The 23870-nt window shown below is 40.7% G+C and overlaps 1 protein-coding gene across 2 annotated transcripts in view; it reads right to left on the minus strand.

Annotated features, from left to right (window-relative positions):
* Nucleotides 1–23870, minus strand: part of LOC140205080 (activating molecule in BECN1-regulated autophagy protein 1-like) — a 417476-nt gene that overhangs the window by 76470 nt on the left and 317136 nt on the right. For both annotated transcript variants that reach the window (XM_072272238.1, XM_072272237.1), the window contains one exon: nucleotides 5109–5248. In XM_072272238.1, the coding sequence (XP_072128339.1) occupies nucleotides 5109–5248 (140 nt within the window). The remainder of the gene's footprint in view (nucleotides 1–5108; nucleotides 5249–23870) is intronic.

The raw sequence follows: 23870 nt of genomic DNA on the forward strand, positions 1-23870 counted from the left end.
AAGGTCAGCGTGATTTTCTCAAGGGAAAATCTGTTGGAATTCTTTGAGGAAATAACTAGCAGGATAGACAAAGGAGAATTGGTCAATGTTGTGTACTGGATTTTACGTGATTGTGCTTAACAATATAACAGCCCATAACATTACAGGGAAAATAGCATGGATAGCTGACTGGTTGATTGACAGGAAGCAAACAGTGGGAATAAAGGGGGCCTTTTCTGGTTGGCTGCTGATGACTAGTGCTGTTCCCCTGGGGTCACTGTTGGGACCACGTTTTTTAAATTACATGTCAATGATTTTGATGACGAAATTGATGGCACTGTGGTCAAGTTTATGGACGATGAAAGAATAGGTGGAGGGGCAGGTGGTGTTGAGGAAGCAGGGAGGCTGCAGAAGCACTCAAGGCTGACTTATACTTCTGCGTCAACTCGACACTGTAGGTACGGCATAGCCACGAACCCTACACAGTGTCTACGCAGACACACACCTGCGTGTGTAGCCTGACACACACCTCTCCAAAAATGTAACTACACGTTGCGGCAACGCAGACCACAACAACTGTGATTGGTCTGCTTGGTAGCATTGCATTTCCTCCTATGCTGCAATAGCTTCCCCTTGGGCGACTGACGGGCAGGGAAGGAACTCTGGCTGCAATGCTTTCTATTAAGCTTTATAGACCTCCGAAATTACGGAGGACACATTTCGCTTTTACGAAAAAAGACGCTCGCTTTAAACTTGTTTACTCCGAGAAAGACTACCATGACCATGAAGTCTTGCGTGGGCAGGGGTGTGCGCATGTGCGACGTGCCTGAATTGCAGAGCGGCGCAGACACACCAACGCACAAGTATAAATGCTCACAATGCGTGTAGGCCACTTGCGTAGGTTACGGCGTCAAGTTGATGCACAAGTATAAATCAGCCTTTAGACAGATTCAGAGAATGGGGCAAAGAAGTTGCAGATGGAATACAGTATTGGGAGGTGGAGGGTCATGCACTTTGATGGAAGAAACAAAAGCATAGACTATTTTCTAAGTGGGCAGAAAATCCAAAAATCTGAGCTGAAAAGGGACTTGGGAGTCCTTGTGAAAGACTCTCTGAAGTTTAACTTGCAGTTTGTGTCAGTGGTAAGGAGGCAAGTGCAATATTAAGTATTCATTTTGAGAGGAGTAGAATATAAAAACAAGAATATAATGCTGAGGCTTTATAAGGTACTGGTGAGGAACTATTGTGAGCAGTTTTGGGCCCCTTATCAAAGAAAGGATTCTCTGACTTTGGACAGGGTTCAGAGGAGGTTCACAAGAATGATTCTGGGAATGAAAGGGTTATCATATGAGAAGTATTTGATGGCCCTGGCACTGTACTCACTGGAATTTAGAAAAATGAGGGATGACTTCATTGAAATCTATCAAATGTTGAAAGGCGTCGATAGAGTGGATGTGGAGAGGATGTTTCCTATGGTGGGAATTCCGCAAGAATTCACAAGAAATTCTGCAGGTACTGGAAATCCTGAGTATCGCTTGAGTTCTTGAGTTTCTCCAGTATTTTGTGTGTGTATTTATGAGAAATTAATATAAAATTAATTATTTTTCTGGCCTTAAATAGTTTGGAAATCATCATACAAATTGCAGACCACAGGCAGCATAATGGAATCAGAACATTAATACTTAAAATATGCTCAAAGATTATAAAAGCTTTGACAAGATCCTGCATGTGAGGTTGGTCAAGAAGGTTCAGTCACCTGGCGTTCAGGATTAGACATTGGCTTTGCAGGAAAAGCTAGAGTGTGATAGTAAATGGTTGCCTCACTGGCTGGAGGCCTGTGATTAGTAATGTGATGCGAGGATCAGTGCTGAGTCTGTTGTTGTTTGTGGTAAACTTGATCAGCAAACTTGCAGATGACACCAATATTAGGGGTGTAGTGGACAGTGAGAAAGGCTATCAAGGCTTCTAGTGGATCTGAACCAGCTGGAAAAAATGGTCTGAAAAATGGCAGACGGAATTTAATGCAGACAAGTGTGGGATATTGCACTTTGGGAGGACAATGAATGGTCGGGAACTGAGCAGTACAGTAGAACAGAGCGATCTGGGGATACAGATCCAAAGTGGTATCAAGGTACATAGGAGTGTAAAGTAAGCTTTTGGTACACTGGCCTTCATAAATCAAAGTATTGAGTACAGGAGTTGATATGTTATGTTGAAGTTGTACAAGATGTTGGAGAGTCCTAATTTGGAGTACTGTGTGCACTTCTGATCACCTGCTTACAGGAAAGATATCAATAAGATTGAAAGAGTGCAGAGAAGATTTACAAGGACGTTAATGGGACTTTATGACCTGAGTTACAGGGAAAAGTTGAATAGGTAGAACTTTATGCCCTGGAGCATAGGAGGATGAGGGGAGATTTGACAGAGGTATACAAAATTATGAGGGGTATAGATAGGGCAAATGCAAGCATGCTTTTTCCATTGAGGTAGGGTGAGATTACAAATAGAAGTCATACGTTAAGGATGAAAGGTAAAATATTTAAGGGAGTATGACGGGAAACTTCTTCACTCAGAGGGCGGTGAGAGTGTGGAACGAGCTGTCTGTGAAAGAGACAGATGCAGATTTGATTTTAACATTTAAGAGAAGTTTGGGTAAGTGCATGGATGGGCTGGGTAAGGAGGGCTATTGTCTAGGTCCAGGTCAATGGGATGAGGCAGAATAATAGTTCGGCATTGACTTGATGGCCCAAAGGACCAGTTTCTGTGCTGTAGTGCTCTGGAAAGAAATGGATCCATCAGGCAGCACGTACTCTATTCAGCAAAGGCAGATCCCGTTTGACGAACTTACTGGAGTTCTTTGAGGACATAATGTGGATAGAGGGGGAAGGTGGACATTATTTACTTGGATTTCCAGAAGGCGTTCAATAAGTGCCGCATAAAAGACTTATCCACAAAATAAGGACGCATAGAGTTGGGGGTGATGTATTAACACGGAGGGAGGATTGGTTAACTATTAGAAAGCAGAGTTGGGATACATGGGTGTTACTCTGGTTGGCAATCAGTGGTGAGTGGTGTGCCGCAGGGGCCGGTGCTGGGCCCACAACTGTTCACAATATACATTAACGATCTGGAAGAGGGGACCAAGTGTAGTGCGTCTAAATTCGCTGATGATACTAAATTGAGTGGAAAAGCAAATTGTGCAGAAGATATGAAGAGTCTGCAGAGAGATATAGATAGGTTAAGTGAGTGGGCAAGGGTCTAGCAGATGGAGTACAATGCTGGCAAATGTGAGGTCATCCACTTTGGAAAGAAAAATAAAAGAGCAGATTATTATTTAAATGGTAAAAAATTGCAGCACGCTGCTGTGTAGATGGACTTGGGGGTGCTTGTGCATGAATCACAAAAGGTTGGTTTGCAGGTGCAGCAGGCTATCAAGAAGGCAAATGTAATGTTGCAAGAGGAATTGAATTTAGAGTAGGGAGGTTTGCTGCAACTGTACAGGGTACTGGTGAGGCCACACCTGGAGTACTGCGTGCCGTCCTGATCTCCTTACTTGAGGAAGGTTATACTGGTTTTGGAGGCGGTGCAGAGGAGGTTCACCAGGTTGATTCCAGAGATGAGGGGGTTAGACTATGAGGAAAGATTGAGTTGCCTGGGACTGTACTTGCTGGAATTCAGAAGAATGAGAGATCTTATAGAAACATATAAAATTATGAAAGGGATAGATAAAATTGAGGCAGGAAAGTTGTTTCCACTGATAGGTGAGAATAGAACTAGGGGACATAGCCTCAAGATTCGGGGGAGAAGATTTAGGATGGAGATGAGGTGGAACTGCTTTTCCCAGAGAGTGGTGAATCTGTGGAATTCTCTGCCCAATAAAGCAGTGGAAGCTACCTCAGTAAATATATTTAAGATAAAGTTAGATAGATTTTGGCATAGTAGGGGAATTAAGGGTTATGGGGAAAAAAGAAGGTAGGTGGAGATGAGTCCATGGCCAGATCAGCCATGATCTTACTGAATGACAGAGCAGGCTTGACGGGCCAGATGGCCTATTCCTGCTCCTATTTCTTATGTTTTTATGACTCCATCAGCTTAGAGAGAAGACGTGAACTGAAAACAAAAAATAAAATAGATGTGTGTTTGTTTTTCAGCCAAAAGAAAATTTCAACAGGCACTAAGTGTGATTTTGAATGGGAAATTTGTAGATACAATAATATGATAAACAAAATGTTCTGACAAACCAGGTTCTTTTCTAGTGCTTGGGGAAGAACTGCTGCAGATACAGTAGGGCATTCTCAAATTTGAAACATCAGAGCTCAAATGGACTACTTAGTCCCTCAAACCTGATTCACCAGCTATTCAATGAGATCACAACTGATCTGTGACCCAAATACACAAAGACAATGTTGCCAAATATCCTCGAATATGCACCTCAGAATGACTATGGCAAAAGAGAGCTCAACCCTTCGAACTCCCTTCACGTGAGGTGTTTTTCATTTTCACTTCCAAATAGGTCCGGACAGAAGTTTTGGTCAACTATATGATCCTAAGAAAAAGCTTTCGTCTTAAAAAACAAAGGCAAACTCTAATCATTACAAATGCCAATTATAAATGTAATAATTTTACCATGTCTAAGCAAACACTGAAGACTAATGAAAGTAATATTTGGTAAAATTATTATTTAGTCATATAAAACTAGTTTGTACTATTAATCCATAAATGCACATCAATCATTCTAATCCTTACAAACCTTCATTCACTCCAGTCACCTCGCCACATACTCCCCAAACTCTCAATCCCTCTGCATTCATGCATCAGCAGTCTCTGAAACTCATCTACACTTAGACGACTTGCCACCTATTACCCTTTCCATCCTCCAAGGATAGACGATAAAATACAAGCTGTTTCTGCACAACTGTGAAATAAGCATCAACCTTGAAATGATATCATTGAACTCACACAAAGGTTAATCTTACTGTTCTGTTCTGCAGTACCAAATACACTGACCAGTTATTATGGCCGAAAGTAGTGTCTTCACTTTACACCGAGTCATTTATATTTTCTAAAACACAATTCCTTGAAGGGAATAGCTTTGGATAATAAGTACCTTAATATTAAAAGCTACTTACACAGGCCGGCAAATGACTAGGTCTCCCTTATTGGTCCCATAGGCCAGGCCCAGCCCAGGCTCTGGAAGCCAGCGTGCAGAGTTTATACTAACATGTCTCCTCTGGTCTGGAGGCATTGGGTACAAAACGTTGAAAACTCTCTGTAAGAAGATGAAACAACAGTTAAATATGTTGAATACAGATGCCAGAGAATGAGTTCAAACACGAGACTCTTCAGATGCTAAAAATCCAAAGCAATATTTTATCTTTTTCTGCCAAACTTCTGAAATATTTTGAAATATGAAAATATGCCATAAAACCAAAGAATACTCTAAATTTGGACTGGAAAGTCGACATCAATGAAGTGGGGGGCAGGGAAGATTTGGTTGTTTGTGATTCCATAGAGCTTAATTGGACGGAAAAGGTCACTGATATTGTAAGACAACTGATCTTTGGGAAATGCATAAAATGTCACACATGTGCAAAACAAATAGATTTTAGAATTCTTTTTAAAAAAAAAAAGAGCTTTTCTGTGAAATGGTAGTTTGCACCTAAAATCTACAGAATCAGAAGATGAAATGCTCTGGAGAGCTCCTTAGGGGTGTTTTGCCACTCAACTCAATGTTCATCGTAAAATTAAACATCTTCTTAAATTAAGAGCAAAGTGTACACAATAAAATCATAGCCACAAATGACATAACCTGTGATAAACCCTTTCCTTCGAGTAAAGTTTACTAATGATTATGCACAGATCTGGACCAGTGATCCACTGCATTGATTTTCGGTGCGGAGTATCAAGAACAATTATTTTCTGTCTTGAAGTACATACGGTATAATTTTAAACAGAAGCTTCTACTACTTTTTAATAAAGCAATCATAAATTTTTCTCTAATCAATTTAACTCAGTAAATAACCATTTACTCTGAGTCAGAGGCTGTAGAATCAGAATCAGGTTTAATATCACTGGCATATGCCGTGAAATTTGTTGTCTTTGCTGCAGCAGTACATTGCAATAATAGGAAAAATATGAATTACAGTAAATATATATTTTAAATAAGTAGCGCAAAAATAGAAATAAAAAGGTAGTGAGGTAGTGTTCATAGGTTCAATGACCATTTAGAAATCAGATGGGAGAGGGAAAAAGCTGTTTTGGAATCAGTGAGTGTGTGCCTTTAGGCTCCTATACCTCCTTCCTGATGGTGGCAATGAGAACAGGTCATAACCTGGTGATGGGGGTCCTTAATGATGGATGTCGCTTTTTGAGGCACTGCTCCTTGAAGATGTCCTGGATACTACAGAGGCTAGTGCCCATGAAGAAGCTGACTAAGTTTACAACTCGCTGCAGCTTATTTTGATCCTGCGCACCCCGCCTTCCACCCATACCAGATGGTGATGCAGCCAGTTACAATAGCTCTCCATGGTTTATCTATAGAAATTGAGAGTGTCTTTGGTGGTATACCAAATCTCCTCAAACTCCTAATGAAATATAGCTGCTGTCATGCCTTCTTTGTCGCTGCATCAATATGTTGGGTCCAGGATAGATCCTCCGAGACATTGTCACCCAGGAGGTTGAAATTGCTCACTCCTTCCACTTTTAATCTCTCTATCAGCACTCCTGAGCGTTCCCTCTTCTTAGCCTTTCTGAAGTCCACAATCAATTCTTTAGTCTTACTGATGTGTGGTGCAAGGTTGTTGCCTCGACACCACTCAACCAGCAGATATATCTCACTCCTGTACACATTCTAACATTTTTATAACAAGCAACACATACAAAATGCTGGTGGAACGCAGCAGGCCAGACAGCGTTCATAGGAAGAAGCACAGTCGACATTTTGGGCTGAGACCCTTCATCAGGACTAACTGAAAGAAGAGACAGTAAGAGATTTGAAGGTAGGAGGGGGAGGGGGAGATCTGAAATGATAGGAGAAGACAGGAGGGGCAGGGATAGAGCTAAGAGCTGGAAAGTTGATTGGCAAAAGGGATACAAGGCTGGAGAAGGGAGAGGATCATGGGATGGGAGGCCTGGGGAGAAAGAAAGGGGGAGGGGAGGGCCAGAGGAAGATGGAGAGCAGGCAAGGAATATTGTGAGAGGGACAGAGAGAGAAAAAAGAGAGATCAATCTACCACATTCTCTCAACAATTCAAACAGATACTGCACAGTGCAGTTCAACCAAAGGCAAACTTTACACCTAAGGCAGCATTCTTCAAATATAGGCAAGCTGGGCATTCACTTGCTGGTGCCTTGATAAAATAACAATCACCATTTGAAAGGAAATGAAAAAAAAATTCAGGATGTCACATTCAATCAGAGTGATCTGTTAAGTAAACAGCATTTTAATCTGGTATCCATTTCCACTGTCCCCAACACATGAATTCTTTGAGGACAGCAATGCTTTAAAAGAAACATTGAAAGAAAGAAAACTAGTCTTAACAAAATATATTTGTACTGCGACAATCACGATGAGTATATTAACAGACTGAATATTCAACGTGAAGTGAACACAAGGGCCATCACAGATACAATAATCTCAAGGAGAGTTTATGCAAATTTCAGCACAGCATATAAAGCAATGAATAATAAATTGCCATCTTCCATTAAAAAATGCTGTACACGAAGACAGCAGACTCTCAAACAGCTGACAACACCAGCCTCCGCACTCTCCCAAGAATGGGCTCTGTGGAGAACCACTGCACAATGCTCTCTGCAGTACCACAAGAAGATGGGATAACTCAGCTCCATCTCTGGGTGGCATGCTTGCTATTCATTACCAGCACACAAGCTTTTCACAGGTTTTGACAAATCAGAAATAATAATTAATTCACATTAACTGAAGATTTCTTATACATAGCCAACTTCACCTTTCTGTCAATGTTGTCAGTTGTTAAAAACACTAGAACTCACTGGAGCTTCTCAGTGAAGAAACAGAATGGGATGCACTAGCCAATTAAAACATAATGTTTTGCCTTGAATTATTAACTATATGTTTCAAAACAGTCTGCCACTGCTGACTTCATTTGGACAATACTTCAATATTTAAGACATTGTTTTTACCAATACTCGGATCTCAAAATGCACAGTACATTTAGTTAAGCTGTTTCAATAGGTGTTTAAAATCCACTTCCTCTCCAATGGAAGGTGAAAAGGGAACCCGGTTACAAGCAGAAAGCAGCTTTGAAAATAGTTAGTATCTCTGTACTTTAGTTAGAGTAATACAGCATGGAAAGAGGTTCTTCAGCCCAAATGATCTATGCCAACCAAGATACCCACCTGAGTTGGTCTTATTTGCCTGTGTATGGCCCAAACCCCTCTAAGCCTTTTCTGCCCATGTACATACCAAGTGTCCTTTAAAAGTTTTTCACTTACTTTCTTCAAACACGACCTCTGTCAGCTCATTTCATACATGCACCACCATTTGGGTGAAAAGGCTCCCCCCTCAACTTGAAAAGAATTTAGGATATATTACATTATGAGAAATATACATCAGGTAGATGGCCAGGATCTTTTCCCATGGTACACTCTCTATAATGTGTGGGCGGGGGGGTGGAGAATAGCTTTCCAGTGAGAGGGAGGAAGTTTAAACGGGATCTGAGGTGAAAATGTTCCGGTGAGAGAAAGAGTAGTTGGTATCTGGAATGAGGTGCCAGAAGAGATAGAAACATAGAAAAACTACAGCACAATACAGGCCCTTCAGCCCACAATACTGTGTCAAACATGTACATACTTTAGAAATTACCTAGGATAACCCAGAGCCCTCTATTTTCCTAAGCTCCGTGTACCCATCCGGGAGTCTGTTAAAAGATCCTATCGTATCCGCCTTCACCACTGCCGCTGGCAACTGATTCCATGCACTTACCACTCTCTGCAGAAAAAACTTACCCCTGACATCTCCTCTGTACCTACTTCCAAGCACCTTAAAACTGTGTCCTCCCCTCTTGTGATAGCCATTTCAGCCTGGGAAAAAGCCTCTGACTATCCACACGATCAATACCTCTCATCATCTTATACACTTCTGTCAGGTCATCTCTCATCCTCCGTCGTTCTAAGGAGAAAAGGCCAACTTCACTCAAACTATTCTCGTAAGGCAACATCCCTATAAGTCTCCTCTGCACCCTTTCTATGGTTTCCACATCCTTCCTGTAGTGAGGTGATCAGAGCTGAGCACAGTACTCCAAGTGGGGTCTGACTTGACTGCAACATTACCTCTCGGCTCTTAAACTCAATCCCATTGGTTGATGAAGGCCATTGCACCGTATGCCTTCTTAATCACAGAGTCAACTTGTGCAGCAGTTTTGAGTGTCCTATGGACTCGACCTCAAGATCCCTCTGATTCTCCACACTGCCAAGTGTCTTACCACTAATACTATATTCTGCCATCGTATTTGACCTAAGAAAATGAACCACCTCACACTTATCTGGGTTGAACACCATCTATACTTCTCAGCTCAGTCTTGCATCCTACTGATGTCCCGCTGTAACCTCTGACAGCCCTCCACACTATCCACAACACTCCCAACCTTTGTGTCATCAGCAAATTTACTAACCCATCCCTCCACTTCCTCATCCACGTCATTTATAAAAATCACGAAGAGAAGGGGTCCCAGAACAGATCCCTGAGGCACACCACTGGTCATCAACCTCCTTGCAGAATATGGTGGAGACAGGCACAGTAACAACATTTAAGAGGCATTTGGAGAAGTTCTTCAATGTGCAAAGCATTCAGGGATATAGAATTAATGGAGGCAAGTGGAATCAGTTTCAATAAATTTGATGGTTGGCAAAAATGTGGTAACCATATAAAGCATACAAAGCACTGCAAGCAGTAATCTTCAATGAAAAGCTGAAAATTGTTCCTTTTTTAAATATCACAAACTGATTAAAAATTCCAATGCTAACAACAGCATAATATAGTCAAGCTTTATAACAGAGCATAGCATTAACCACATTAGGACAGGTTGCCATGTGGATTACAGTACTGATAACCAGAATGATGCCAATCAACCTCATTAACTGTCATAATTACATGACAACATTAAATTATATGGGCACACTCAATTACTATACAATGCATTGTCTGTAATGGAGACACAGGATACTGTAGACGCTATAATCTGAAGAACTCAGTGGATCAGGCTTCATCTATAGGAGAAAAGGAATTGTCAACCTTTTGGTTAGAAACCCTGCACTCCTGATGCAGAGTTTTGACCAAAAATGCCAAATATTCTGAGGGAACGAGGCAGGGTGAATAAATAAAGTGACAGCACTTTGGCTCTAGAGACCATAATTCTATTAATTTTAAGATAGTGATGGAAAAGATTAGGCAGGTGCTCACGTTAGGGTCCTAAACTGGAGCAGGGCTTATTTTGGGGGAATGAGACGGGATCTAGCGGAGATTGAGTGAGTCTGTTTGAAAGGAAAGGAATGATTGACAATTGGGGGGCTTTTAAGGGTGCAATATTAAGTGTCTAGGAGCAACAGGTTCTCATTAGGGTGAAGCCTAGAACTAGCAAATTTAGGGAACATTGGCTGACGAGAGGCTTCGGTCAAGAAAAATGAGTCATATACTGGGTTTAGGAGGATGGGATCCAGTAAATTCCTTGGTGATTATAAAAAGATTAAGAATACTCTTCAGAAGAAAGTTCTCTGGGAGGCTAGAGAGGAAACGCTGGAGATACTTGGAGATACTTGCTTCGATAGCTACTGGTGAAGTCCCCAAAGACTGCAAAGTGGCTAATGTTGTCCTATTGTTTAAAAATGTGTAGTAAAGACAAACCAGGGAACTGCAGAAGTGTCGGCCTGACATCAATAGTGGGAAAAGTACTGGAAAGATCTACCAGCATTTGGATAGACAGTTCTCATTAGGAGGAGCCAGATAGGCTTTGTGTGAATGAAGTCATGCTTGATGAACATTGTTAAGAGTTTATTTTGAAGAGATAACTAAAAAGGCAGCTGAGTATAAGGCAATGTATGTTGTCTATTTGAACCTCAACAAGTCCTTTGACAAGGTCCCACATGGTAGGTTGGTCTGGAAGGTTAGGTCCTTGGAATCAAGGTAGGAAGCAGAGGGCGATGATGAAGTTGTTTCTCTGAATGGAGTCAGGTGATTAGTGGGGTGCTTCAGGGGCTGGTGTTAGTATTCAGTTGGATGCAAATGTACAAGACCAGATCAATAAATTTGCAGATACATGAAACTACAATTTCAACTATATTTCAGGTATGATCTCTAGAAAGCCATCTCATGGGTGATGTGGCAATTCCAGACTAAACTGAAATCAATGAAGGATGCTCTACAGTTGTGGTTGGGTTTAAATGCTACCACCTCTTATAAAGTAAAATCAAGCAAGATAGGTGACAATAGGGCATTGTTTCCAGACGAGCTCAATGACTTCTATGCTTACTTCGACCATCAAAACATGGAGGAACCATCACAACCTTCCCCAACTCCCAATGATCCTGTGATTTCAGTCTGAGGCCAAAGTGTGAGCAGCTTTCAGGAGGGTGAAAAGCATTCAGCCTAGATGGGGTACCTGGACAAGGACTTGTGCTGATCAACTGGCTGGAGTGTTCACTGAGATCTTCAATCTCTCACTTTGACAGTCAGAAGTATCCACCCACTTCAAGCAGGCTTCAATTAAACTGGTGCCCATGAAGAATGGACTGACCTGCCTCAATGACTATTGTCTTGTGGCATGCACTTACATCCACAGTGATGAAATATTTTGAGAGGATAGTGATGAAACATATCAACTCCTGTCTGAGAGGCAGCTTGGATTGACTCCAACTTACCTACTGGCACAACAGATCCACAGCAGACGCCATCTCATTGGCTCTTCACTCAAGCGTGGAACATTTGGACGCATTGATGCATACATCAGGATGTTCTTTTATCGACTACAACTCGTCATTCAATACCATCATCCCCTAAAAACTAATCAATAAGTTTCAAGACCTTGGCCTCAAAAACCTCCTTGTGTAATTAGATCCTCAATTTCCTCACTTGCAGACCCCAGTCAGTTTAGATTGGCAACATATCCACAATTTCCATCAGCACAGGGGCACCACAAGGCTGTGTGCTTGGCCCCTGCTCTACTCGCTTTATACTTATGATTTTGTGGCTAAGCACAGCTCTAAAGCCATCTTCAAGTCAAAACACCACTGTTGTAAGCTGCATCAAAGTTGGTGACAAATCAGCATATAGGAGGGAGATTGAAAATCTGGCTGTGTAGTGCCACAACAACAACCTCTTACTCAATGTCAGCAAGACCAAGGAGCTGATTATTGACTTCAGGAGGAGAAAACCAGAGCTCTATGAGCCAGATATCATCAGAGGATCAGAGGTGGAGAGGGTCAGCAACTTTAAATTCCTTGGTGTTATCATTTCAGAGGCTGCATTACAGCCTGGTATGGAAATACCAATGCTCTTGAATGGAAAATCTTACAAAAAGTAGTGGATACAGCCCAGTCCTTCACAGATAAAGGCTTCACCACCATTGCGCACATCCATGTGGAGCGTTGTCGCAGGAAAGTGTATGCATCGTCAAGGATGCCCACTACCCAGTTCATGCTTTCTTCTCACTGCTGCCAACAGGAAGGTGGTATAAGAGCCTCAGGACTGACAACACCAGGTTCAGGATCAGTTATCATCCCTCAACCTTCAGGTTCTTGAAGCAAAGGAGGTAATTCTTTGTCTCATGTTCTCGATATTTATTGCTTATTTATTTATTATTATTATTCCTTTCTTCCTGTTGCCCTAATTGTACATTACAGATACTGTACCATGAATCCTGACACAATAAGGTATCTGCAAGGCTACTGATGCACAGTAATTCAAAGGAAGAAAGAAGTTGCACAACTGACTGAACTGTATTCATTAGAAGTGGTCATTGTAAAGTATTTTGTTTGCCCTGGGCTTATCAGATTTAAAAAGCCTCCATTTTAAAAATATACTTATACAGTATTCTAATCATGACTTTCTGCAAATACAGAAAGACCTCAGCTTACAGTACATTTCACTTTGATGTGATGTGATAAGTTATTATTTAGACAGATTTCTCTGTCAAGATCTTATGGTATTGGTTATAAAGAAGAATGAAACCATTCCTCTTCAAATTGTACTATTACCTTGAACATCTTTCCAACAATCAGAAATGGGTTGCTTGCAACTCACAGAGCACATTTAACCATGCAGTTTGTCCTTGATATAACAGTACATTATCAAACTAATTGTGTACGATCAAGCTTGAAGAATGATGCTGGAGGTGGATGGTGAAGGCTTGTGTCTATAAATCTGACTGTGTCTGTGATTAGAGTGCCCTTAACTTTCCATCCATAATGACACAAACTTTCAGAGATAAGTAAATAAATTGCTCATCATATATATGTCAAAGTAAGGGCAGAATCATTTCTCCCCATTTCACTTATTTTGATTTGGGTTGTTTACGCAAGGCTCTTACATTCAATCTACTATTACCTGAACCAAAACTCTGAACGCAATTTATAATAATGAAAAACAGAACTAGATTTGAAGACTGCAGCCTTACATTTAAAATATTAACATTTCTCCAAATGTATGTGCACACGCACTGCTTGGCAGCCTTTTTAAAATTAATTCCTCCTGAAAATTGGGCATTGCAGGGAAGGCAAGCAATTACTGCTCATCTCTGTCAATCATTCAGAAGAGGGCATCACCTCCTTGTACTGGTACTCATTAGCACCGCTGATGATGGCTTCCATCACTTTGCTGATGAATGAGAGTCGATTAATTGGGTAGTAAGCACAAGAGATCCTGCAGACGCTGGAAATTCAGAGCAAATACATACAAAATGCTAGTGGAACTCAGCAGGTCGGGCGGCAACTATGGAAATGACTAAACAGTCGATGTTTCAGGCCGAGACCCTTCTTCAGGACTAGGCCCAAAACATCGACTGTTTATTAATTTCCATAGATGCTGCTGGCCTCCTGAGTTCCACCAGCATTTTGTGTATGTTAATTGGGTAGTAGTCAGTTTTGTTGGATTTATTTTGTTCTGTGAACAGGACATAAGGGGGAAGCTTTCCACCTTGTCAGGAAGATGTCAGTGTTATAAATGTACAGGAGTAGCTCAGCTAATGCTGGAGCACAAATCATCATGACTACAGCTAAACCACTGCCTTTAGTGTACTCGGTGCTCCCAGTTGTTAAGTGAATCAATTGGGAATAGCTTTTCTTAATATCGGAGACCTCAAGACAAAGTCAGCATGGATCGTCCTTTTGGCCTTTCTGGTTGAGTATGGCTGGCACAGCTTCCCTCTTATCTTTAGTCTCAGGTGCTGGGCCCCACCACCACTGGGGAAAGTGACATTATGAAATTTTCTTTGCTCATTATTTACCAGTCCACCGTCATTCATGGCTAGATGAAGTTGGACTGCAGAACCCTAATCTGATCCACTGGTTGCCCGTTTGTTTAACTCTGTCTCTTGCATACTATTTTTACTGTTTAGAACATATATAATCTTGTACTGCAGCTCACTAGGATGCACCTTATCATATTTTGCTATGCTTGGATGCTGTTCCAACTTCCCTATGCATTCCTCATTGTATTAGGATTTATCATCTGCAAGAGCATCCCACACAGAGGTTACAGTTGATGTGCATTTCTCCTGCTGCGTATCATGCACAGTATTTCATGGATGCCCAGTTTTGAGTTGCCAGATCTATTCAAAGCCAATCCCACTCAGCCTGATTGTTGTACCACACATGATGATGGAGAGTGGCCTTTCTGTATGAAAAATGAAACCTGCATCTAACATGTTCACACATCCCAGTCCAGATGAAGGGTCGCAACTGGAAACATCGACTGTGTATTTCTCTCCACAAATACTGCCTGAGTTCCTCCAGTGCTCTGATTTTAGCATCTTATATCTCTAACAATTTTTGTGAATGCTGTAAGATTCAGTTTGGAAATCTTCAACTGGAGTCTGTACTTGCTACACTAGATGGCAGCCTATTCCAGAACTTAGCTATTAGTTACTATTCAATCTACACAAGCCCATGCAATAACTTTATTTCAACATGGTATAACCCATGGAAGACCATTTAATGGAAAGTTTAACTATGCTTGATTCTCCACTGACATCCAATGAATGGTGCATTTCCTCCACCGTTTAGGCATCAGATTTCCAGCATGTTGTTGATGTTGAGTCATCTTATGACATGCATGGTATCCAATGTGGGAAAAGTATCCTCCACCCAAATAATCAAAATAGATTATTTGAAACACTTTGTAGAATCAAGAAGTTTTCAAAACATAATATCATCCAGCAATGGCTGTCAAAGCCAAAAGTGAAGAGCCTTGGTTTTATTTTGAGATCAGGCATCTATACAAGGACAACCACACCTTTAAAACATTCTCATCCTCCAGCATCCAGAAGCAAGATGAGGCCAATTGTCTCTCTGCACCTGCCATTCACTAAGATCATAAGTTATCTTTTACTTTGGCACCACTTTCCTGCAATAACCCATATTTCTCCACTATTTTAACATCCAATCAATCCCCATCTTCAACATGTGTTTGACTGGACTCCAATAGCCTCCTTGAGCATAGAATGCCAAGGATTTCCAACTTCTGGGTGAAGGTATTTCTTCTCAACTATATTCTGAATGGCTGTCCCCTTACTTTCAGACAGCGTCCTTGGTTCTAAATATTACCCCTGCACCAAACTTGTTAAGCCCCAGAGGAATTTTGTACATTTTACTAAGACCATCACTCATTCTTCTAAAGTCAATAAGGTATAGAGCTTGCTTACTTAATCTCTTTTTTATTACAATCGCTTCTGTGCCCTCAAACCACCCCCCCCAACCCCAGCAAAATCTCAGGAATAAAGCTGGTGATCCTTTATTCAAGAATGATATGCTGCCTTAGGTAGGGACACAAAGCCAGTACAGAATCATCAGGATATAATTGGAACACTTTTGTTCTCAAATCCTAATGCAACAAAAGGCCTATAAGCTGACTACCTTCATAATTACTTGCTGTATCTGCACACTAACTTTTAGTGAATTATAGATAATGACATTTCAAGCCCCTTTAAACATCAACATCTGCTAATCTCTTACATTTAAAGAAATACTCTTCTATTTTCCTCCAATCAAAAGTGAACCGTTTCACATTTTCCTAGATTGCATTCTATATGTCATGTTCTTACCTTTTAATCTGATTTTTCTTGGAATTCAGCTCACAATCTATAATGCCATCAGCAATATATTTTACATTGTCCTCTCATACAATCTCACACTTAGATTATGTGCAGTTGGAGCCCCAACACTAATCATAGCAGTACCAAACCAGACATAACTTCCTGGACTCATTTTCTGTCAATCAACCAATCCTCAAAATATGCCAACATTTACCGTAACCCTATATGGTCCAGTGCTGTTTAATAACTATCTGTATGGTCTTATCAATGACCCAAAGAAACACCAGATCAACTAATTCCACCTCTTCTGTTTGGCCACTTACATTTTAACATGAATACACAGTCACCCCATCTAACATTATTTTCTTTTGTTAGCAATTTCCCCAACTGCTGATGTCAGGACAACAGTACTATCGTTCCTTGTTTTTTATCCCCCTCCATTCAGAAAGGTTCCTTAAGGTTGTTATAGCCGATGGGGATAAGCTCCCACTACCTGTTAAATGCTCCCCGTGGCATGCACCTCAAATAACCTCTGACAATCAAGTTTCAGAATCAGGCTTATTATCACCGGCTCCTGGCCTTCATGTGTGGCTTTGTTACTAAGCCCAGAGGAACCTCTTCTACTGACAGGAGAAGGGGCAAAGGTGAGTTACTGATGTCTTGAAACCAGTTGCTTTAGGCAGATGGAGCTTGTCAGCTGTGGTTGGCAGCTCATTTGGAAAGAAAACCCTGATCTCAAATCTTTGCTGCCTTATGGCTATATCTACTCATGGGGAAGGCTTTGGGAGTAAACCCTGGAGAAAAATCTGGAGCTGGAGTCCCTAAGGCAGCCCTGCATTGAGTTCAGTGCTGACTGGCAACTCCTGCAATGCTGCTGGGGCCAAAGTGTATCGGACTCTGCTGTTTCTTTGGGTGCATCAGATGCACGGAGAGAGGGAGCTTGCTCTTCATATCGTACTACCCTGGCTTGTGTATCTAGACAGCTAGGACACAACATATACGGTTGACCCTAACCAACGGAGGCTTCAGCAGCTGAGCCTTTCATAAACAATGTGTTTACATTAGCATGCTTCCATTCTGTGTGAACCATTCATGAATCTAAAAACGTTTTGGAAAATGAGAACCACTACATTAACACTCTCAGTGATCATCTCCTTCAAAACATTAAGATGCAGGATATCAGTATATGAAGATCTTTCAGATTTCAATTACATTTACTTTATAGGAATAGGTTGTCCGGTCTTTAGAGCATGCTCTGCCATTTAAGATCATGACTGATTTTCTATCTCAACATGATTTTCCAACACAAGCACTAGGTCCTACCATTGCCTTAATATCTGTTTTGACTATATTCAATGATTGAATCTCCAAAGCCTTCCATGGATTCTTCACTTGAATGAAGAAATTTCTCATCTCAGCCCTAACTGGCTTCATCTTTAGATTCTGAAGTTGCTCCTTCTCAGCTAGGAGAGATATCCTCCCTGCTAATCTCTTTAATGATCTATAAGCTCTGATGGAACTTTCACTTATTCTTCTAAACTCAGACCCAGTCTTCTCAACCTCTCTTCGCATAGCAAACTCTCCAAAATCATGGAAACCTCCTCTAAGGCAAGCACATTATTTCTCAGGTATAAAGACGAAAACTGTATACAATACTCTAGGTGCAGTCTCACCAAGCTGTTGAGAACAGAAAGGAAGTACTGGTGCCACTGATGTTCATATCAACTCATGCTGCTTCAGAGCAGGATCACTACAGTACCACCAAGAACAAGGCCCTTTATGGCAACTAAAAGGCACATTGAGGTCTGGACTAACACAAATTTCTTGCTGATATCCAATGCTCTGGCTGCAACTTAACAAAAACTAGATGCTGTCATTATCCTTCCACAGAGAGTTCAGTGACCATGAACTTGTGCTGTTATCTTAAAGTAAACTCTCTGCAGAAACTGCAAGATGGCAACCAAGTATGAAATTTGTTGATGACAAGACTTTTGTTCCTGGAATACATTCAGTGATGAACACCAGAAAAGAAAGCTGTTGTAACTGTTTAGCTTTCCCAGAGTTGACTCCAAAATCTTTCAGAACTCTGCCCTTTTGATTTTGTCTTTATTTCATTAATTATTGTGCTTAATTTTAATCTGTTCCACAAACTTTACTGTTGTGTTAATTATCTTCTCCATCCTTAAACATCATTAGATGTTTAATTAATTGCTTCCTAGAAGAAACTTTATTCCCTATTCCCCCAAGTTCCTCTACACCTGCAGTCACAGTACTAGTTTACACTTACAATTCAGCTTCTTATTTCAAAGATCAAAGTAAATTTATCATCAAAGTGCATATATGTCACCATATACAACCCTGACATTAATTTTTTTGTGGGCATATACAGTAAATCCAAGAGCTATAACACAATCAATGAAACACTGCACCCAACAGACGGACAAACAATCAGTGTGCAAAAGGCAACAAACTGTGCAAATACAAGAGAGAAAAAAAATGAATAAATAAGCAATACACATCAAGAACATTAGAAGAACTGTCCTTAAAAGCAAGTCATAGGTTGTGGGAACATTAGGAAATGGGGCAAGTGAAGTTGAGTGAAGTTATCCCCACTGGTTCAACAGCCTGATGGTTAAGGGGTAATGACTGTCTCTGAACATGGTGGTGCGTGTGCTGAAGCTCCTGTACCTTCTTCCTGATAGCAGAAGCGAGAACAGAGCTTAGTTGTGGGGGTCCCTGATGATGTGTGCTTTGAAGTGACAGCGCTCAGTGTAGATGTTCTCAATTGGAGGGGAGAATTTTATCCATGATGGACTGGACCATCTGCATGACTTCTTGTAGGATTTTCCATTCAAGGCATTGGCGTTTACATAACAGACTGTGATGCAACCAGTCAATATACTCTCTACCATACACATGTAGAAGTTCGTCAGTCGAATCTTCACAAACCTCTAAGGAAGCAAAGGCTCTGCTGTAACCCGACTTGAGCCTCATGGTCTCCATCATCGAAAAAGCACCTACTTCCACTGCTCTAAAATTCAACTGCAAACATACACTCTGCCTCAACTCTTTAACCAACAAAAATCTCACCTCTGGCTTTGCAACCTTGGTGGTAGCTTATCACCTTGCACTCTCCGACCATTTGAGTGCATCCAAAAATTTGTTGTCTACATCAAAAACTATAAAGCACCTTGATTTTTAATAAATCCAGTATATAAACAAGGAATATCTCTTTCTATAGACTGGTTAGAAAATGGAACTCATTACCAATGAAAATTAGATTATTGTAGAATTGACTAAGAAGCACATAAGAAGAAAGGGAAAAAAAGGGACCACAACAAAGTAAACACAATAGGAGGAGACTACGTGGAACATGGATATCAGAGGCAAGAATGACCTGCTACTGTATGATTTTATGCAGTACAAACTTTTACAAACACCCTCACATACATGAGCTACTCTAGCTCTCAAGTGGCCAATGACAATAAGTTTCTCAGAGCTTGTTTGACTCACCTATTTTTCCTGTAACTTCTTCTAATAACAAATATTCTATGATCTTAGTACGCCTCCTTTACCAGCATTGTAAGCTTTTCAAGTATTCATCACTTCCCTTGGACCCCAGATAGTGTTCAAGCACTCCAGACATAACACAGGAATTCCTTAATTCGCCACAGTTACACCAACTCTTACCTCTTCCATCAAGCTTGTTATTCTGTTACACTCATATGATGCTGTGTCAGGTTTTATTTGTTAACACTAATTTATACTCCAAGGTATTTCTTTATGATGAAGGCAATACATACACAGTTAAAGGAGATAAGCTAATGGTTACTCTATTTATAGGAGTTAGAGGTGTCCTGGTCCTCAACCATGCCATTAGCAACTTTATCTCAAACCACAAATTTAAATCAGAATCAGGTTTATTATCACCGGCATGTAACGTGAAATTTGTTAACTTAGCAGCAACAGTTCAATGCAATACATAATCTAGCAGAGAAAAAAATAATAATAAACAAGTAAATCAATTATGTATATTGAATAGATTTTTAAAAATGTGCAAAAACAGAAATACTGTATATTAAAAAAAGTGAGGTAGTGTCCAAGGATTCAATGTCTGTTTAGGAATTGGACGGCAGAGGGGAAGAAGCTGTTCCTGAATCACTGAGTGTGTGCCTTCAGGCTTTTGTACCTTCTGCCTGATGGTAACAGTGAGAAATGGGTATGCCCTGGGTGCTGGAGGTCCTTAATAATGGACGCTGCCTTTCTGAGACACCGCTCCCTGAAGATGTCCTGGGCACTTTGTAGGCTGGTACCCATGATGGAGTTGACTAGATTTACAACCTTCTGCAACTTCTTTCGGTCCTGTGCAGTAGCCCCTCCATGCCAGACAGTGATGCAGCCTGTCAGAATGCTCTCCACGGTACAAAAGAAGTTTTAGAGTGTATTTGTTGACATGCCAAATCTCTTCATACTCCTAATAAAGTATAGCCGCTGTCTTGCCTTCTTTATAACTACGTCAACATGTTGGGACCAGGTTAGATCCTCAGAGATCTTGACACTCAGGAACTTGAACTTGCTCACTCTCTACACTTCTGATCCCTCTAGGAGGCTTGGTATGTGTTCCTTCATCTTACCCTTCCTGAAGTCCACAATCAGCTGTTTCGTCTTACTGACGTTGAGTGCCTGGTTGTCGCTGTGGCACCACTCCACTAGTTGGCATATCTCACTCCTGTACACCCTCTCGTCACCACCTGAGATTCTACCAACAATAGTTGTATTGTCAGCAAATTTATAGATAGTATTTGAGCTATATCTAGCCACACAGTCATGTGTATACAGAGAGTAGAGCAGTGGGCGAAGCACACACCCCTGAAGTGTGCCAGTGTTGATAGTCAGCGAGGAGGATATGTTATCACCAATCTGCACAGATTGTGATCTTCCAGTTAGGAAATCGAGGATCCAATTGCAGAGGAAGTACAAAGGCCCAGGTTCTACAACTTCTCAATCAGGATTGTGGGAATGATGGGAAAGCAAGAAAATATCACTGTGAAGCAAAAATATAGCCATACTATACTCCAAATCCATTTTCTTTTGAATGCAAACTTCATTTATTTCCTGCCTAACAACCAAACATCTTTGAAAACAGACATATAAATTATTTTAAATAGCTTGTTTTAGTGCAGTGAAATCAAGTACCATGCCATCCCCTTTCTCAGCCCACTGCACAAGCCAATTTTATCTGGTGATTGATAGCTAGTTATTAAGTAAGACTGATTAACCTTCACATCTTCACAAGTGTATGCAACTCAGTTGTGAATCCTTCCTATTCTGCATATTTACTGTGGTTATGTTTGTGAATTTTTCTGTGGGACTGACATGCAAGGGACTGGTGGGAAGGAGTTGTTCACTTCCTTTGTCTAAGCATTTCAGTTTTATATTAGTACATATTAGATCTTCTGGATCTTGCGACCTAATTCAGATCATCTGCCTTGCCCCAAGGAAGGAGTGGAAGACTACTGAATTATCTTATTAACTCGATCTCTGAGACATGAGCCAATAGTTACATGGAGTCCTTTGGCATGTGTGTCACCTCAGATTTACAAATGTCCTATGAATGGGCACGGCCATTTCTTTGGATTAATTACTTTCTGCTTAAAATCTAACTAGTATTCAAAATCAAACTGTTAAGTGAACAAACTAAATCAGATATAAACAAGACAGCATGAGGAACAATTGGACATCCTCAAAACTGGCTTAGGTGAACACTCGTGGTGAGGGGGTTGCCCCCTTGATTTGATTTTCATTGTATTTCTACAATTCAGTAACTTAGAAAGTTAACTGATCAAAAACAACTCGAACAAGAGAAAATCTGCAGATACTGGAAAACAACTAATGACTTGGCATTCAGGAACTATTACCTGCATGTGCTTGACTGAGGAATTTTACAAACATTTTACAATGGTGCCTTAAATAGAAAGACTTGTTCCTAACTTGCTTATTTTCATTATTATTTCAGCTAAAAAATAGACCTTGTAGGATAAAAAGGTACACAAAGTCATTCCAGTTCATGGTAAAATCACATCAGTGTTGTAAAAAGAATTCTGTTTGTGTTTCAGCATCACATGGCAATACCTCCTGAAGACATTATAATAATTAGAGTCATGGAGTCATAAAATACTACAGCACAGAAACAGGCCATTCAGCCCATCTATCTATGCCAAACTGTTACTCTGCCTAGTCCCATCGATCTGCACCCGGACCATAGCCCAAACCCCTCCCATCCCTATTTCTCTTAAATGTTGAAATCGAACCAGCACCCATTACTTACACTTTCATTACCCTCTGAGTGTAGAAGCCTCCCCTCAAGTTCCCCTTAAACCTTTCACCCTTCACCATTAGTTCTAGCATTATCCAAGCTCACTGGAAAAAGCCTGTTTGCATTTACCTAATCTGCACCCCTCATAATTTTTACAGCTCTATTAAATCTCCCCTCATTCTCCTATGCTCCAGGAAATAAAGTCCTAACCTATTTAAATTTTCCCTATAACTTGGGTCCTCAATTCCTGGCAATATCCACATAAATTTTCTATGTACCCTTTCAATCTTAATATCTTTCCTGTATGCATGTGACCAGAATTGCATATAATATTTCAAATTTGGCCTCACCAACATCTTATACAACTTCAACATAACACCTCAACTCCCATCCTGAGTGTTAAAAGCTCTGTTTATGACCCTACCAAGCTGTGATGCCACTTTCAAGGAACTATGGATCTGCATCCCCAGATCCCTCTTTTCTACCATACTCCTCAGTGCCCTACTGTTCACCGTGTAAGTGCGATCCTGGTTTGTCCTCACAAAATGCATCACCTCACTTGCCTGCATTAGGTTCCATTTGCCATTTTTCAGCCCACTCTTTCTGCTGATCCAGATCCCAATGCAAACTTTGATAATCCTACTTGCTACCCCCAATCTTGGTGTCTTCTACAAATTTGCTGATCCAGTTTATCACAGTATTATCCTGATTATCAATGTAGATGACAAACAACAACAGATCCAGTGCTGATCCTTGCAGCACACAAGTCACAGGCCTCCAGTCAGACAGGCAACCATCTGCCATCACCCCCTGGCTTCTCCACAAAGCCAATGTTCAATCCAATTTACCAACACATCCTGAATACTAAGCAACTGAACCTTCTTGATCAGCGTCCAATGTGGCATTTTGTCAAATGCCTTACCAGCTCAGAAACATTAGCTACTGTTACATAATGATGTCCTACCCCAGTGATATAATTAACTCAGCAGCTATGCGATGAGTCATCCAAAGCATGCAGTACAGGTATTGAAATTTAGAGAATGGCAGCCCAGGAGGGGAATTAAGGTAAGGGTAAAATAAAAATACTGGGGTGGGTAGGTGAAACAGTAACAAAATCTATTTGTATAAGCTAATGATTATGATGGTGATGCCAGTGTTAAAGGATGCATATTTGAAGAATAAATTGAAATAAAATTATTATTATTGTTTAACAATGTTGTCACAGTTTTAATAATGTAGAGGAAGAAGTGAAATAGTATTGGGTATTCTACACTTGGAGAAAAAAAATCATAATT

Source organism: Mobula birostris, chromosome 11 (genome assembly GCF_030028105.1).
Source record: "Mobula birostris isolate sMobBir1 chromosome 11, sMobBir1.hap1, whole genome shotgun sequence".
Classification (NCBI taxonomy): Eukaryota; Metazoa; Chordata; class Chondrichthyes; order Myliobatiformes; family Myliobatidae; genus Mobula; species Mobula birostris.